The sequence below is a fragment of the Cyrtonyx montezumae genome, unplaced genomic scaffold (genome assembly GCF_038088225.1).
Source record: "Cyrtonyx montezumae isolate F1298 unplaced genomic scaffold, pur_monq_1.0 scaffold_4, whole genome shotgun sequence".
Classification (NCBI taxonomy): domain Eukaryota; kingdom Metazoa; phylum Chordata; class Aves; order Galliformes; family Odontophoridae; genus Cyrtonyx; species Cyrtonyx montezumae.
Genome location: NW_027072045.1, coordinates 25,230,088 through 25,247,203, shown reverse-complemented (window position 1 = coordinate 25,247,203; position 17,116 = coordinate 25,230,088). Strand labels below are relative to the sequence as shown.

The window sequence follows — 17,116 nt, the reverse complement described above, 5'->3', positions numbered from 1 at the left end:
GTGCGCCCTGAATCATTAATGCGTATTCCTGCGCTGCAGTTCTAGCTTTAGATTAAATGTCATCTGAGCACTTTGGCTATAAATGAACATTACATTTACAGGTGCTGTAGTTAGAACTACCAGCTGAAACAAACCATGACAATTTCATTTACTTTTTTCTAAGTCTGAGGCTTAATACAGCTTTCCCGTGGTGGAAAAAGAGGGTCTAATACCAGAAATCTGGAGATGGGACTGGTCACTGAGGTTTTTTCTATATGAGTTTCAGTTTTTCAGACCAGATTTGGTAAAGCAGATTTTATGCCGGCTCAGAACTGATCCTACAAGACCTCCTCTCCAACTGTCATCTTTCAGCAGAGACCTGAACAATAGGTCCTGCCTCGTGTCAGAATTATGTCCTGTCACTGGAACCCAAAGGCTCACACCTGAGCTCTTTGATATCTTTAGACTCATCTCAACCACCTGCTAAAGCTGTCTCCTCCCTCAGACTGGCTCAGGGAAAGCAGAATTGTTTTTGGATAGCCATAAAAGCCTGCTGTATCTTGAAGGCATGGTGAATCTGCTCAGCTTTTCTAGGGAGCACAACAGGCTGTGGTACTTTGTAGTGTATCCCTAAGTAACTGCTGAGTAAGTCACACCAAGGAGTCTCTGTGCATCAACGAGAAAAGCACAATTGCAGGGTTTAGCATGTAGAATGATAAACCTCTGGCATGAAAGAAGGAGAGTGGGGCTCATCATGTATTTGTGAATGGCTCATCTATTTTTCCATAGCTAGAGAGGACCTAGAGGATCTAGTCACTGAGGAATGCTTGTTTCCTGTGTGCCCCAAACCCACTGATCAAACTCTCAGCATGCTTGGATCTCCTCTGACAAGAAAACAGGGCTCTGCAAGGTACGCACGGCCAGGGAAATCCCAGGCTGCCAGCTTCAACCCAACCAGCTGCCCTGGGTGCAAGAGGAAACCCTGAGCCTCTTGGAGCTGTAACGACGGAAGGGGAGAGCTGAGTCCAGACAATCTGATGAGTCAATTAGAGCAATCTATAACATTTGTCAGCAACGCAATGGCACAGAAAAGCCCATCTGACATGTACAGCAACTCACACGATCTGCCCTGCTGCCTGGCTCAGAACTCTGTTACAGTGCATCGGATGGAACTTCTTGGTGCACACAGGCCCTCACGCCAGAGCTGCCTCCTGTACAAGATGGCGGCGAGCCTTTTTCTCCATGGTGAGGGCAGCATCTCCCTCGGCGTGGCCAACACACAAAGCATGAAAAGAGAGTGACAAAATGCCCAGCACGCACAGCCCTGTGCACAGCGAGTCCAGCCTTTTCCTGAGCCCAGAGCTGTAACTTGTTTACACCCAGGAACAAGAGATTGGACTTTCCTTAATTGAGTCTGAAATTACAAAGCCTGTACTAAAATTTTCTTGTCTCCAGAAAAAAAAGTAAAAAAATAAAAAGTAATAAAAAAGAAAAGAGTTGTTTCTAAAAATCTAAGTAAACCAAAAAAACATTCCAGCTCCAGTATTTTATTCAGTGCATGCTGGCTTCACAAGCCCTGGAAGTTATTATCTACATGGGAAGAATAAGAAATCAACAGTTCTGACCAGCAACAATGGCTGCAGAGAAAAGAGTGTTTGGCAGCAGCTCGCAGGCAGGGAGGAGGGAAGGAATGCAGTGAAGAAGAGGAATGCAATGCTCTGCATGACCTACAACATTAACAGCACCCTGCATTGTGGGCCGCCCCATTATTTTGATCACAACCACAATTTGCTTAATTGGTATTCCTAAAAAACAACAGAAGACAAGTGTCTGCATCAATTAGCTGTCGTTTCTCATTTTAACTTGAGTATGTTTTGCTCAATTTTTCAGCTTCTTTACCCGGAAAGCTGTTGTAAAAATTAAGATATGTACCAAAGAAAAACAGATGCTTGTTTTATTTATTTAATCACTGGAGACATTACATTCTGGTTTAAATTACAATGCATTATCTGACTAAACTGTTGGGGGAAAATTTACTATATCTTTAAGAAACCTCTTTCTCTCTCTCTCTCTCCCTCCCTCTCTCTCTTTCTCTGAGTCTTTATAAAACGCTTTGAAGGTTCTCCAAATTAATTTTTTCATTATTAAACAAGCATTTCAGATTCGTTATCTTACCTTTCATAATGTCTGCGAGTACATGTAGCAGCACTTGTGCTTCCAGGGTTACCACCTAATTCATCATAAATATGTTTCCATTGTCGACGAGCTGTTATCTGTAAAAATGGCAATGGAAAATTTAATCTTGCATCTTTACAGATTCTACAGCATTTGAGTTCACAACAACAAATGCATGTGTGACACTTTCAGAACAGCATGTACTACAAGAACAATAAAAGCCCCTACAGAAAATATAGAGTGCACAAAGCTCAGGGTGTTGGGTTTTTTTTTTTGGGTTTTTTTTTTTTTTGGTAAGTTAACACTATGCCTGTTTTCTCTTGCTCTAAAATGGAGTGATCTGACTGATTCATTATCAAGTCACAAGCAATCCAGCCTCACAAAAGAGAATCTCAATCAATATAGGGTCATTAACCATCAGAAGTTATGCAGACAAATCCCACGGTGAATTATGAAAATGAAGCCAGACCCGTACTCAGCACAAATAATGATTACGTAGTTATTTTAACTGAATTAGAGAAAATAAATCTGCTGCAAAACCCAAATCCACCACAGAATTCTGTAAATCCACAAACGCATAGTCTGTAACTCTATAGGTTACAAGCTGTTTATTTTTATCCATTTATGTCAGTGAAATATATAGATCAAATAGTAATGAAATCTTAACATTCTCCAATGTTAATATTTGAGCTATGTACTTTATTGGACTACTCTGATGAAAATAAACATCTTGTAACATATTGAGTTGCATACCATGGTTGTTGGTTGTTTTTTTGTTTGTTTGTTTTTTTGTACAGAAATTAGGATTATACAGAATAACAGATGGAAGACCTGGCAAAAGAATTGTTTCTGAATACCACTTCATTATTTTATATATTCCACTATATTTAAAACAGGAAGAAAAACAGGAATAGGACAAGCATAATAGATCACCCTCCTTTGCCTGCAGCTCGTAAAGAAGGCCAGTGGAAAATTGTGGGGGCAATTTGGGGAGAATTTTGTCATTTTCTGTGGAATGCTGTGGATTTTAATATATTCAGCCCCGGAGGCTTCTTTGGAGTTACCCACAGAGCAGTCAATGGCATTTACTGAGGAGCTAAAGGCAGCAATCAGAAGAAAACAAATATTACAACTTGCAATCTGAGGCCTGTAATTTTAATCTAAACAAGAGGAGATAGCTACTATCATTAAATATTACAGCGTAAGAGATATTTCTTTTTAGCTCTACATAAAAGGAAAATCCTTCCTTTGCAGAAATCATTCTCTGAAGCCAAAAGGCTGGCTGGAGACTCAGCATTTGGTATTGTTACTGTTCCTCCAAGTTCACTGCTTGTGTAGTTCTCAGAAAACAGCAGCACCAGCTCCAACTCACTACCAGTACTTAGCAGTGGAGATAAATTTGGCACAAATGAATTACTGAAATAAAACGCTCATTTGAGGAAAAAGTTAATTTTAAATCTGTTTAAGTCCTTACAATGTCTCTACCCCAAGCTATCCATACGTCAGTCTATTATTTTCACTGAAGCAGTTGAGGAACTAGAATCATAATGAGCCGTAAAGAACATCAACTCATGGGAATATTAAAGGATGCTCCTTCTGCAACCTGAAAGGTCAAAAAGCACTGGAAAAAGTCCCAGGCTGTAAAGGAAAGCTTGGACAGAAAGCTCTCTGCTCCTGCCTCCCACACCTTTGTTATGGGTCATCTGGACAGGTAGAAGAATAAGGCGTGGCCAGAAAGCCCTTTCCTTTTGATAGCTCCCCAGAATCACAGGTCCCCCTGTGGGCCGCTGCAAGGGGCCTTTTATCAGATGTAACCTGGCAGCCTCACAGGCTAAAGGGACAAAGACACTCAAAGCCACACTGGGAGCTGCGCTCTGCCCTCCCAGCAAGCCCAGCCCAGCTGGCTTACAAGGCTTTGGGCCAGGACTTCATCTCTGACTAAGTACGGGGCTGCTGTGGCAGAATCTGTGAATGAACGCATAGGATTAGTCAGCAAGAGGACTACAGCAAGTCCCCTTTTTAAACATGCCTATGTTACTACGAAGCATGGTGTCCATTTTCAAAAGGAACAGAGCAGCCTTAGAGCCAAAGTCTCATTAACTACGAGCTGAATCTGAAGTTGATACTCAAGCTGGAACAGCAGCAAACACAACCTTCCTTAAGGTGAAAAGGGAATCCCTCTGAAGTCACTGGACCTTTATTGGTGTCCGTCTCCTCTAGGCTGTTAAAAATAATAGCATTTACACAAACATTTGCCCACTTTTATCCAGTTCTGCCTCTGCAGAGCATCAGAACTCCTTAGCAATTAGCAGAGTTGTGCCCTCCCACGTTTAAATGTGACATTCCCTGAAGTAACCGTTACTCTAACCAAGCCTACAGATGAGTTTTCCCCTGTGCTGGACAGTTTAGTTCTTACGCTTAATAAACTTCAAACGACTAAAGTAAGTGATAAATTGCATCCTTAAACAGTCTGAACAAAATGCAGTGTTGTGAAACCTCACAACTGCCATGCAGGGTAGCACTGCTCAAGCTGGACGCTCACGCTGGTCACATTCAAATTAAGGACTGCTTTCTGTTCTCACTGAAGTCTCTCCCAGCCACTTTCAGTGGTGATGAACTTCTTGAGGAGCCAGGAAAGGGTAGTGCTTGGCAATGCTTCACTTATTGGTTACTGTTTGTACCAAAATGCCTGCCTGGGTTGCTTTGACGCAGCAGTTTTCTACTCTGAATTGGCTCATACGCGGTCCTTGCTAGTAACACGCCTGTGACTGAGGCACGTGAGAAACAGAAGGGCAGGTAACAGAAAGGTGCGAAAATATTCAAATGTTTTGGTTGGCTGAGAAGGGAATTTCACGTAAACACATTTGCAAGTGTCATTTTTTAGGGGCATGGAGCTTTAGTAAAGTAAGACAGTGAGCATTCTGCAAAAGCTTTAAGAACTATTTCCTAAGCACTTTCATTTCACACTTCTAGTAAATTCACTTTCAGTTTCTTGACTTGAGCTGACCTGCTGCAGTAGACAACATACAGCAGACAACGTTCCTCTACTGCTCTATTTCTCCAATTTGTTTTTCTCTGCTCCCACCAGTATACAGCTCGCCCTTAGTGCCTGCCACAATTCTAGGAGTGCAGGATGCTCCAGGCCCACCTACTAATCAAGGCAATTGCACAGGCCAGTCTAATCTTTGACAACTTTCCACTCCAATGCTGGCTTCAGTTTTCAAGTGGTCTTCTGGTTTGCAGACCCTTCCCACAGTTTGCTCCAACCTATAGCTCCACAGCTCTACACCAGGGCCACTGGGATCCAGGAGCTTTGAAACCCTGAATTCCATCTTTCCCCATCAGCAGACTTTGGAGTTAAGCAAGAGACTGCTCAGTCCAAGGACCTGACAGCAGATTCAGATCCTGTTCCTGAAAGCACAGTATTAGGCTGTGACTGATACTCAAAAGCAACCAAATAAAGGCAATAATCTTATTTATTAAAGTAGAGGACTGTTTATACAAACGCTTTTAGTGGTGTCTCCTGCTTTGAGGAATGTTCTTCACTGCCAATCCCAGCTTCTCGCTAGGAAAAGGCTTCTTGCCCCAAATTGAATGGGGGATTTTCTGGTCATTTTCTACTCCATATTCATAAAGCTCTTCAAAGCAGAGCTCTGGCAGTTAGCAGTTTTGCATTCCATGGAGGTAACAGTTCCTTTGGGCCTGCCTAGACACAGAACTTTTCTATGTATCCATCACTAATTTCTAAAAACTAAAGCAATTTATTGTAGCTTCCAGAAGACAGCAGCTCGATGGGATCTCACTGACCTTCAGTGAAACTTAACCTGATTTTCCTGTTACCCTTTATCTTTCTAAGACATCTGCAGGTTAAGTCCATTCAGCACAACAGCCTTTCACAAATATGCCAAGGCATTCCTCCTGTGTTGGCTCAGAAGGAAAGAAGTCACTTCAGGACTTGCCAAAGACAACTCTTGAAATAATTCCTGGAAGTTTCCCATCTCTGAACATCTGCATCTTTTACTCCCTTGACTTAGGGTGACTGACAGAATTCCAGGCCATGGCTGTTAAATGCCACTGCAGCTGAGCCCCCTGGAATGCGATTTTTCTTCCAAGGATTTGGGGACATTTGAAATCATTCATACTGTGCTTTCCAATGCACTACGAGCAGTAAAGATGCTTATTTCATCTACTTCACTGGAGAGAAACTCCCACCAATTCAAAAGATACAGTTTTTTTTCTGTAAAGGGGTTAAACCAATTTGTATGGGATCCTAATTTTATTAAGGCTGTATTAAGTCCAACGACAAATACATGGGAGTGTGGTATTCCACTGCTATGGAGGACAACTAAGAATTAGTAACCAAACAGATAATGGAGAAATGACTCTCACGAGTAGTCAAACTGGAGAGCCATTAAATAAAAACACGATGATATTAAATATGAAACACAATGATGACTTGGCACTACTAAATGTCCCTGCCACTGGATCCATTCCAGCACCTGATTCATGACAGACAGCCAGTTAAGGAAGTTATTCTCTTTGCTTCAAATGAAATCTCTGGCAAGTTTCATTCACTTTCAGATCCTTAAACAACAGTACATATGCTGCACTGAGAATCTGAGCAGAAGTTAAAAAATATTGTACATAACCTCTGCTTGATTCTCATTTTTAAAATACTCTAAAAGCATCTGTACGTGTACAAGGTGGACAGGGCAGGGGCTGTAACTGAAAATGGGCCAAATAGCATTGTTCTGTCAAACACGAGGATGTAAACTGCTTCAACTAGGGAAGTTTCTACACTTACTTACAAAAAACTTGTCACCTAACCACTCTATGTTTTAATATGTGATTTTAACCAGTCTGTAATTCACTGCCAGCTCAGAAAGCGGCTGTCACACGCTGAAGACAAATACCTACTTCTCAGTATTCTTTTCTTAACAATACTTCCAAGACAAAAAGCTCAACGTGCGAAACAGAAATGTACAACTTTAAAAACAAGGTAAGGTTGATGAAACCATTCTAACAGGCTCATCTCAGCCAGATGGCAAGGTCCATTCCATACACATAAACGTGGTAATCAGGGTAAGCTCCTGTCTCCCTAACACTGATAAAAGCCTTTGCTCTGCACGTAACTTCTCATCAAAAATAGTGCAAATGAGTCACAATCACAATTGTATGTGTGAGTGGTGGAATCTCACTGTTACCGAATTACAGCACTCACATGAAATTTTAAACAGGGGACTACGCAGACCTGCCTAAGATTCTGGAACTAAGACTGAGGTCCATGTCAGCCCAGTCATCTGCTGCCTTGCTGAAAAACAAAACCCAAATTAAACACAAGAGTCTCTCACTGATGCTCACCGTAACAAAATATATACAGACGAATGCAGTTAGGCAAGCTCAATGGATATAAACCAGCCATAAATGAATAATTTAAAAAAATGGGTGTGCACAGGTCTAAGTATTGCAACAGCCAATGGTCTAACATTCACGGAATACAAAGCAAAAATACATCCACGCTGAGGGTGAGACGTTCACGGAAAAGGATGACATCAAACAGCCTCCATGTACAACCCAAATCACATCGGCGTGGTACTCCCAACTTCAGCTCTTTTGCAGAAAGAACACAGAAGCCACTCACAGCTGTAGGAACAGACACTCCCAAACCAAGGCTGGGCTCCCAGATATTTCAGACAGTTTGAGCTCTTATTGCTATTTTCATCAAAAGTGGCAAATGTCCCTAAACAACTGGGAACATGTGTCACCAAGGAAAGGACAGGAGAACTGAGACAAGGCTGGACTGATGCTACCCTGTACGAGTCTCACGTGTGTGATCCTTCCCCACTGATCCTTTCCCATTTCCTCCCTGTCTGCTGTTGTTGGTAAGCCTGGCTCTCTGGCATTTTGTTCACTGAGGTTCACCTTCCTCACCACCTCTAGGACCTCCTGCCCTCTTCTCATTCTGGCACTAGCACTCAGCAATCTCCAGCAAGCCCACACTTTGGCAGCCCTTCTGTCCTCAGTCTCTCCAAGCAGATCTGAAACGCTGCTGCCTTCCTGAGCACTCCAACACCTCATTCTCCTTTCAGCGTCCTCCCAGCCTTCTTTTGGGCTCTGGATCGAGATCAAGCTTTTAGCCCTCGCTTTCATTGCGCTTCACAACTCACAGCAATTATTGTTGGCTCCTAATTTGTGTAATGATGTATCTATGGTAGCTATTCACGCACATATACTCCTTAGCACACCTACGCACACTCCTGTACATAAGTACGGTGTATGCTGGTTAATGAAAGATATAGAAATAACAGAAGCCAAATCAAGCACATATTTTTGTTGAGAATGTCAGATTCCGTGTTTCACAAAATCCCAGCTACACCCATGCTAATAAACTCGGGCTGTTAATTTACAGAACAATATGCTTTATTGTAGGGAAGGAAAACAGTGAATTCTGTATTCTGGTTCAAGTGACTTTCAGTCTTCTGATAGTGCATTTCTACTTGTCAGTTCTCTACAGCACAGATATGTCCCAGATTACTTCGTAAACAAAGCAAAAATAATTTCTTTCATCCAACTGTGGCAGGAACTGAACAACTTAATCTGATCATTGTGTGCAAAGAAAATATTTCCAATGACGACATCTTCCTATGTCAATTGGTTTTTATTACAGATGTCATCTCTATGTGCCATATTAATGCAGCTCTTTCTTCTCATTTCAAGATTTTAATCTAAGTTTGTTGCTCTAATATTTTATTGGTTCAAAATACATGCTGTAAAATCCATGGCCTTCAAATTTTCCCGTGAGCTAAAAATAAACTGCCCTTGTCAGATATGGTTAGCTGATAAAAAGTGTCAGAGACTTTTCTGAATTACTTTGATAACTTCCTGTTTATGTGGTACTGACCCTTGTCTAATAAAGTTCTTTTACACTTGGAATAAGAGAAGATACTGCAGCACACTATTCCTTAATGGACAATGCTGATTACTTTTGAAAGCCTTTAATACATTTCCCATATTAGACATGAACAGATGTCAGGGATGTTGCCAAGTGAAATTTCTTTTATGCAATCTTGGCTTGTTGTACAATAATAGCCCTTTCTCAACATGGGAAAAAATTACAGACCCAACTAATTTCCTTGACAGGGAAGAGTTACATATGTTTTCCACTTGTAGCTTTTACGACAAGTTTACAATTTTGCCAAACCTGGAACTAATTGGGACTGTTTCCAAAAACGGTCCAATAAACCCACAATGTGTACAGCTAGCCTAAAATGCAGCAAATGATTGTTTGCTTTTACATCTTTTTTTTTTTTTTTCCTAACAGGGAAAAGTCAGATTGCACAATTATTTCATTTAAGTTGCTTAAACACTTACTGTTTCATATCCTCCCAGTTTTTGAGCAGCTTGAAACATAGTCCAAAGGTTAACTGTTAGAGGGACAATAAGTATTTAGATAAGCATTGCATTAACCAACATATTTCAAAGAAATGTAAATTAAACAGTTCTTAAAAAAGTAGAAAAAAATAAAAGCTCACAGCCCCTGAAAAAGCTCCTGTGAAACATTTTCCAAAGAGGTATTTACATAATCTGAAATGTAAATATTAGCCCGTACTATATATATATGTTTAATTACATATAAGAGAACATACTTAGATTCCTTAACAGGACTGGAAAAAATACACCGAGACAAAGGTAATGGGCTCATTTGACTTTGCTGATAAGAAGCACAGTACAATGAGACTGCAGCATGTTTCCATAACTTTGATAATAAAAATTACACACTGGGAAGAATGTTGCTTTTAATTATTTGTTTAATACCGACTTCATTAGCGAGCAAGCAAGCAAGCATGAGCCACATCCTAGCTCACAGAGAAAGCCTATCGATTACACAACAATATCCAATATTTACTGCAGCTCAGATAACGGCCTCCATAATCAATAAGCAATAAGCTGTGCTCTAATGGATCCTGTGTAAATGAACCCGAGGGGAGCACAAATGAAAACTGCCATAGTAATTATGGTAAGGGTGGTCATGCCTTGCCCGTGACCGTGGGGTGAAAGGAACAGAGGTAACTCCTTCAGAAGGCATGTTGGGAGATGCTTGTTGCTTCCTGCATTATTTCTCGCCTCTCACATGCTTTTCATGCTGGCCTTATTTTATTTTATTCTATTTTTTTTTGTTGTTTTATGCCAATTGACAACAGAATAACTGATGTCACAGCTTCTTGTAAGTCAGAGCACTGTTCCTTCAGGAAGCAGTGGCTCCCAAAAGACACACTGCTGGCACTTCAGGCCAGACTCAGCAGTAATGCTTCAGAACACAGCGGACAGGATCTCCTCCTCCACGGGGGGATGCTCTGATGCAGTGTACACACTGCTCATTCCCACTAACCTATTTATATTGGCAATGTTTGCGCAAGTCTTGCTGGACAAATACAGAGCCCTGTCCTGCAAACATTTCTGCTCCTCTCAGTGTACTTACTCTTGGCATTTAAGTATTTACTGGATCAGGCCCCTAATTTATAATGAATGACAGGCAACTTTCAGTGTATTTCAGCTAAATGTTAGAAGAGGGCCCTAGCTTGCATGGGGAATTTTAGAAATAATACTTGAGCTCGTCTTTCAAGCCCACCCAGTCCCCGTGTATGAGGGAGCACAGAATAGAAAGGGGGAAAAAAAATCCTCTCTTCAACACAAAACATTCTGAAAGCCTCATTGAACCTTGTATTGCTTCAAAGCTATCAAGAGCTTTGCTTAGGCCTTGATTTAATCTGAATCAATGCATAATGCAACGAAGCTGTTCATAGTACATTAATTTTACTTCCATTTCAAGCAGCCAGTTTTCAGACAAACATTGTAATCATTCGGAGTTATATAAGTTTATAATGGCTGCTGGAGGCCTGTTGCAATCAGTGCCAATTGCTATTAGGTATGTAAATTGTTATGTAAAACACACAGGTTTGACATTCTTCATCAAAATAACACATGGTTTTAATCTGCGAGATAAATTAGAGTAAATAATATTTCAATCCATAAAGTCCTCCTTTTAAGGAAAAAAAGTATCAATCAGCCTATAGCTAAGGAGAAAAAAAATACCCCCTTCTACAGATTTTGTTGGAAACTCTACATTGCACTGCAATATTTATGTAGAATTTAGTTACAACTGTATCTTCTCCACCTACAATTGCTTTACAGACTGTGGCACTACAAACTGTACATGCCAAAGCAATTTTAAACATTGCATTCTGCATTAAACAGATACAGTCTGGTTTTATATTCTCCAAAGTCAGTAATTTATTAACTATAAACACATTTCTGGGCTGAAAAATTTGATCCCTTTTGTGCCTTTCTTGACCACCTTTAAATGTCTTCCTTTAATATTTGTCCTTTCATAGAGAACATCTGGGCACAATAAACATACGTCATGTTATTAACTCAGAAGAAAGGCATTACAGACGCTGCAGATTTACAAAACAGAAAACTAGAGAGTTTTCAGCATGCCTATTTCTAGTCATAATCAGCGGATTTAAGCCTATAAATATCCGGCAGCAACTACCCCAAGAAGGAAGAGAGGCAGATCTAGGCATACGACAGTAAAATGCCTGGACTGGAAAATGTGTAGATTATAAACACGGTCCCCCTGTCCACAAGGCTTTAAAACAGGCTATGTCTGCAAATGCTTTCTTCAGAGAAGCCAAACTGTTCTAAAATGTCAACAAGAAAAGTGAGAAAAAGGATACTTACTCTGCTTAAAACCTAAATAGGGTATTCGTTCAATTGGTGTTTTCCTTTCTTTCATATATTTATAAAGTGCCACAAGGAAAGCCTGCTCATCAGCTCTGCATTCTTCACCTACGGCAATCTTTGCTTTATCCTCACTTGAGCCTTTTTTACAGTTGCTGTTGTTACTCTTGGGTTTGGGCAAAGCTGACTTAGCCTCACATTTTACCTGGGGAAAAAAAAAAAAAAGATGTCATATCAGATCTGGGTAACCTTTAATTTTCACTTAAGGAACAAATACTCTCTCCTAGCGGAATGGATCGCTGAAAAAAAAGGAGGCCAAACCATGCAACTGTGTTTGAGGGGAAACAAAGGAAGCTATTTTTAGAGCTAAATGTCTTGTTCTGAATCTTAGTCACAACATTTTTAAATAGCCACATCTTTAAATCATTATAACCCATTGGTAATGCTCTCCAGATCTGCATTTTTATGACTATACATTGCTATGTCACAGACAGCTCCCATCTCTCACATACACTTGCCATTAGCAAGTCTAATAATAACCTCTGTTCCAGGACTGACACTGAGCATTGTCAACTCCCGCAGACAACCCTTGGAGTTGAGGGTGCTCAGCCCCTTCCAGGAACACTCAGCAGCCAGCTCGGAAAAGACTCATTTTTCTCTCCTTTGGCCCACCAAGAGACGCGGACCTTGGCAGCCTTACCCAGGCAGAACCTTCAAGTGCACACGAGTGGAGGTTCTGCTGTAGCAGAGACAGAAGTCAAAAGGGCATGAGCATCTGCGGGAAGTTAAGCACAGCTCCAGGTATTGAGCAGAAAGAAGGGACTGGTAACAGGAGCCGGTCCCATGAGGCACCTGCAGCCCCAGTGCCATGTGAGTCCCACAGCCCCCACTGGCCTTCCCAGCAGATGTGCCAGTTAGGAAGACAAGAAATTGCAACCAGTTTCACCTCTCATCAGTATTCAAGCCTAGGAACAAGTATAAAGAAAGAATGGCTTCCTCTTGCAGTTTATCTCGAAGATAATCCTCACACTGATTCAATGCAATTACAATCTGAACACTCCCATAATTTATGTGAAGCAAAACCAAAAGAGCAGAACCTTGCAAACCGATGTTTCAAAGACCTCCATTTCCAAGGTGGGACCAATGCATGTCCAGTGAGGAGCTGCCTACTGCAAGGCAATGGAAGTGCTAACAGGCTGTCTTTTGGATTTGCACTGTCCTGTCACTGCTTGCAAGCGCTGTCAAGAACCTTCTGCAGCTCCACACCTGAACCAAGACATGACCTTTGTGCTCCAGAGCGAGCATCACAAGCCAGCACTGGGTGTGCTGGGAGGAGAGCAGAGGGAGCAGCACATCTCCCTGAAGTGCGAGAGGAGTTATGGTCAAGAAAAACACTGGCCCTCCTGCTTCCTGCTTCCAGCAAGGAGCTTCGTGGACACTTCTGGACCTTTTTTGAGGTAAGTGCTATGATCAAACAACAAACATACCATTGGAATGACCATGGTATGCTTATTTTATCTCAATATAGATAACCTGTATTCAGGCTCAAGCAAAATCTTTTCTTCTATACTCCTCCAAGATACTAACTCTGCAAAAGCACTGGTTTGGGGTCAGCTGTCTCCGCAGTTTTCCACAGACACTGGGCAAGGCAATGCTAGAGGGGAGAAGGAGTGAAGGAGTGCCACTTTTCCAAGATACTCAATGCCACTGAAAACTCTCCCTGTAGGACACTGCAGGGTCCAGGCACGCTCTGCCCAGGAAGCACGTCGGGTACTGGAAAGTGGACTTCCTGCAGGGTTTTTCTTCATCCCTTACTCCTGAAGTATGTTTCCTGTATTGCTCAATATTCTCTGGTTCCATGTTACAAAGAGATAATGTCTTCCTGCAGCACAACACACCACACTTTGCCTTCTGGTAACAGATACACTCACTGACTGAACTTCGGTAAAGATCCTGGGTCTCATCCAAAACTCAGAGAAGTTAAGGGGAATTTTTTCCTACCAACCAAACTTTAGATTTCCTCACTCCATGTTTCAGTTCAGAGCTATAATCCCTTAACTTTTTTACTTTGGCTCCTTGCAAAACTGTTTAATAGCTTCCCATATAAAGTTTAGATTATATTGTCAGAATTTTCAGTGCTATATTGAGGACTGAGTTAACACTTCTAGTGCAAACCCATAATTTCATTAAATATAGTATTTTTAATTTGAGCTGCAAGTATGTGCAAGCTAACACTTGGAATAAATTCACTGGACCTGAGAACAGTTTCTCAAGTTTTGAAGCTCTCTTGCTTGGTAAAGTCAGCCATTCAGTCAGTCAGTCTGTCTGTCTGCCAGTCAGTCTCCACCTTTTTAATGGGTTTTAATTTTTGAAACCAGGCAACTCCACTGCGCTTGCAAAGACAGTCTGGGCACAAATGCTAAATCAAATGAAAGCTCACATCTCTAAAAGCGAACTAATGGTAAGGGATGCTACTCCCTAAGAGAGACAAAAGGAAACAAAGAAAGTATCATATAAAAAAGCCACTGGGAGTGAGAAACTCCATGCTACACATAATGTCCTCTTTCCAGCACACAGAGAAGAGAGGTCAAAGCGCCTGTGGACCTCAAAGGTGCCAAAATGCAAGGAAAGGCCACCAAGCCGTGCGAGGTTCAGGAGAGCTTTGATGAAACAGAAACGTTTCACCTGTGGATGTTGGGGGCAAAGCCTCATTTCCGGCACTTCCCCCAGGTGACAGGACACATGAATGAGTGGTGTGACCTGCAATTAATCAGAATCAAAAGGACCAAATGCCATTCTGGATAGCACTGGTGTAAAACCAGTATAAATGCAATACAGCCAGAGCTCTGCTAGATTTGCACCAGGGACCAGAAACCAATTCTCTCTCTCTTCAAATGCAATTCTGAAACTTCCTGGAAGGCAAAGCTGTAGTACAAAAAGTTTTTTTTGGCTTCACATTCATGTCTGGTCTGGTCAGAAAGCAGAATGCACTTGTTTTGAAGAGGGAGCTCCACTTCCAGGAGAGGTAAAGCTCTTCAGCTGCAGCTTCGGTGTGCCGTCACACCCAGAACAAAGCCCAGGGCTAAGGCCCTGTTAAGGCAGTCCAGAACTGCAGCACGGAGGCTGGGGTGTGCTGCACTGCGCTCTGGAAACATCTGGCCACATCTGCCTTCGTGCTCAAGCAGAAGCATGCGAGCCAGGATCAGGCAGCCAGTGAGCATCATGGGTGCAGCGGAGGTTTCTTTTCTCCTGCCAGAGGTCACACACACAGCAGACCACTACAGAGCTGTATTTTAGAGCTTCAATCAGATAAAGTCTGAGGCTCTCAGAATAAATCTTCAGGTCTGAGAGCATGCCAGGCCACCTGTGGCCACAGGAAAAGCAAATCCTGGCAACTTTTAAACTAATTTCCCAGATCTTGCCATATAAATGAAGTGAGAGATTTACTTTAGCATTTGCACTAGGAGATGTAATGAGTAGATTCATTTGGGGACAATTTCCATGTGTAACAAGTTAATCCTTTCAGCTATTCGAAACGCCCGTATCAGCCAGTTTTAAAAGGCCTTCCAGTGTGCTTTTACACACTTTGGGAAGGCTCGTTGGGAGCACCAAGCTTCTTAAAACATCTGCAGGTACAGCGAGGGTCTCGCAGGGGCCCACAGATCACAGAAGCCAGTCCAGCAGTGCTGACACAGGCAGTATGACAGCCTCCAGGTGCCCTCCAGCACAGCCTCAGCAGGTGTACCAGCAAGAGGGAGCTCCCCAGGAACCTCCCCAGTAGGCACAGGGGAAGATGCAGCACCCAGACACCAAGTCACAAGCAAGAAGAGGTGGCACATGACCATGCCAATTTCTGGCAGCACTGGAGGCCCCCGACCACAGGTCTGTCCCCCTGTGGCTCTACTTCCACCAAGCCGCCTGTGATCAGAGCTCCTCCTGTCCAGCCAAGCGCTCTTCTGTGCCAAGTTAACAGTAAAAAGCCTACAAAACAATCTGCTCATGGCTCAAGGTAAACAAGCCTCATGAAACCTAAATCGTACAAATGCATAAAGCTTTCTAGTCAGTGGCAGCTGAGAACACAGAATGGTGCAAGTCACTACGAACATGTGGTCTGTGTCAGTCTCTTTGCCATCTCTGCTCTTTCTCTGCCCAAACCCTACAGTCTTCATCTCACTGTCGGAGCCGTCTGCCCACTGAGCTGAAGTCAGGCTGCAGTCAGATGCTGGATGTCATCAGCTGAGGATGAAAGCCGTACAGCTTCTGGTCGAAAGGGATTTTAGCTGGAACAAGGCCAAGAACATCACCAAAACTTTTTGGCACTGGACACAAGTGGATTTGTCCCACTTAACTCTAGCAGTTTTCAGCTCTGTTTTTAAGGGACCCACTTGTCAGCGTACACCAGAGGTGGAAGAAGGCTAGAGAAGAAAAAACGGATGGTGAAGCTAACGTGGAGCCTAAGCTGATGACTTCACAGCTCAGTGTTCTCACAAGCAGAGGACAGCACGTGAGTCTGCACACCCTGCCCATCCACCTCCTGCCCAAACACATCCGCTGTCCCTAGGAAACCATCATCAGGGTCTCTAAAAGTGCACTGCATCTGCATGGAAGAGTTTTTGATTCACTGCCCCCCCTCTAACTGAAGTTTTTCCACAACCCTGAAACAGATTTATGTGAAGAGCCAGAGTGAAGTCAGTGTGACTACACGCAAGGACATTATATCATGAGCACGTCTATTATTTATAATGAAATTAAGCTGGCCAAGATAATTAATGCTATTAATATCTGCACAATGATGAGCGCAGTATGACTAGATAAATAGGCAGAATTACTTCTTATCTGAAATGTCCTCTCATTTGACTAGCAGGGTGAACCCAAATATAAACAGAGAGGGTAAATAATTTGGTATGAAGCGCTGCTGTTGTTTTTAATTATCTAATACCTATACATCAGGTGTCAAAGAGCAGGGTGCTTTGACAACACAGCACACGGTGCATTTTGCTAGTAATACTTTAACATGAGAAATGGCTGAGGGTGGGGGGAATTAAGGCAAATTGAGACGTTTTCACACTGCAGATTTTGCAAATTCTTCCACAGAGCAAAAGCATTCAGGCAAACTCTACAGCATCTGGCAGGACCCTGTAACTCAGCACACCAGGCTCCATCGCCTTTTACCACGCCTGTCTAACACGACAGTACAGCCTCCAACTGAGCACAATAGGGC

At 42.3% G+C, this 17,116-nt stretch overlaps 1 protein-coding gene across 3 annotated transcripts in view; it reads right to left on the bottom strand.

Annotated features, from left to right (window-relative positions):
• ARID5B (AT-rich interaction domain 5B) overlaps positions 1-17,116 on the bottom strand; it is a 103,676-nt gene that overhangs the window by 15,144 nt on the left and 71,416 nt on the right. For all 3 annotated transcript variants that reach the window (XM_065746752.1, XM_065746751.1, XM_065746753.1), the window contains 3 exons: positions 11,896-12,100; positions 9,526-9,578; positions 2,155-2,252 (listed from right to left, as the gene is read on the bottom strand). In XM_065746752.1, coding sequence (XP_065602824.1) covers positions 2,155-2,252; positions 9,526-9,578; positions 11,896-12,100 — 356 coding nt within the window. The remainder of the gene's footprint in view (positions 1-2,154; positions 2,253-9,525; positions 9,579-11,895; positions 12,101-17,116) is intronic.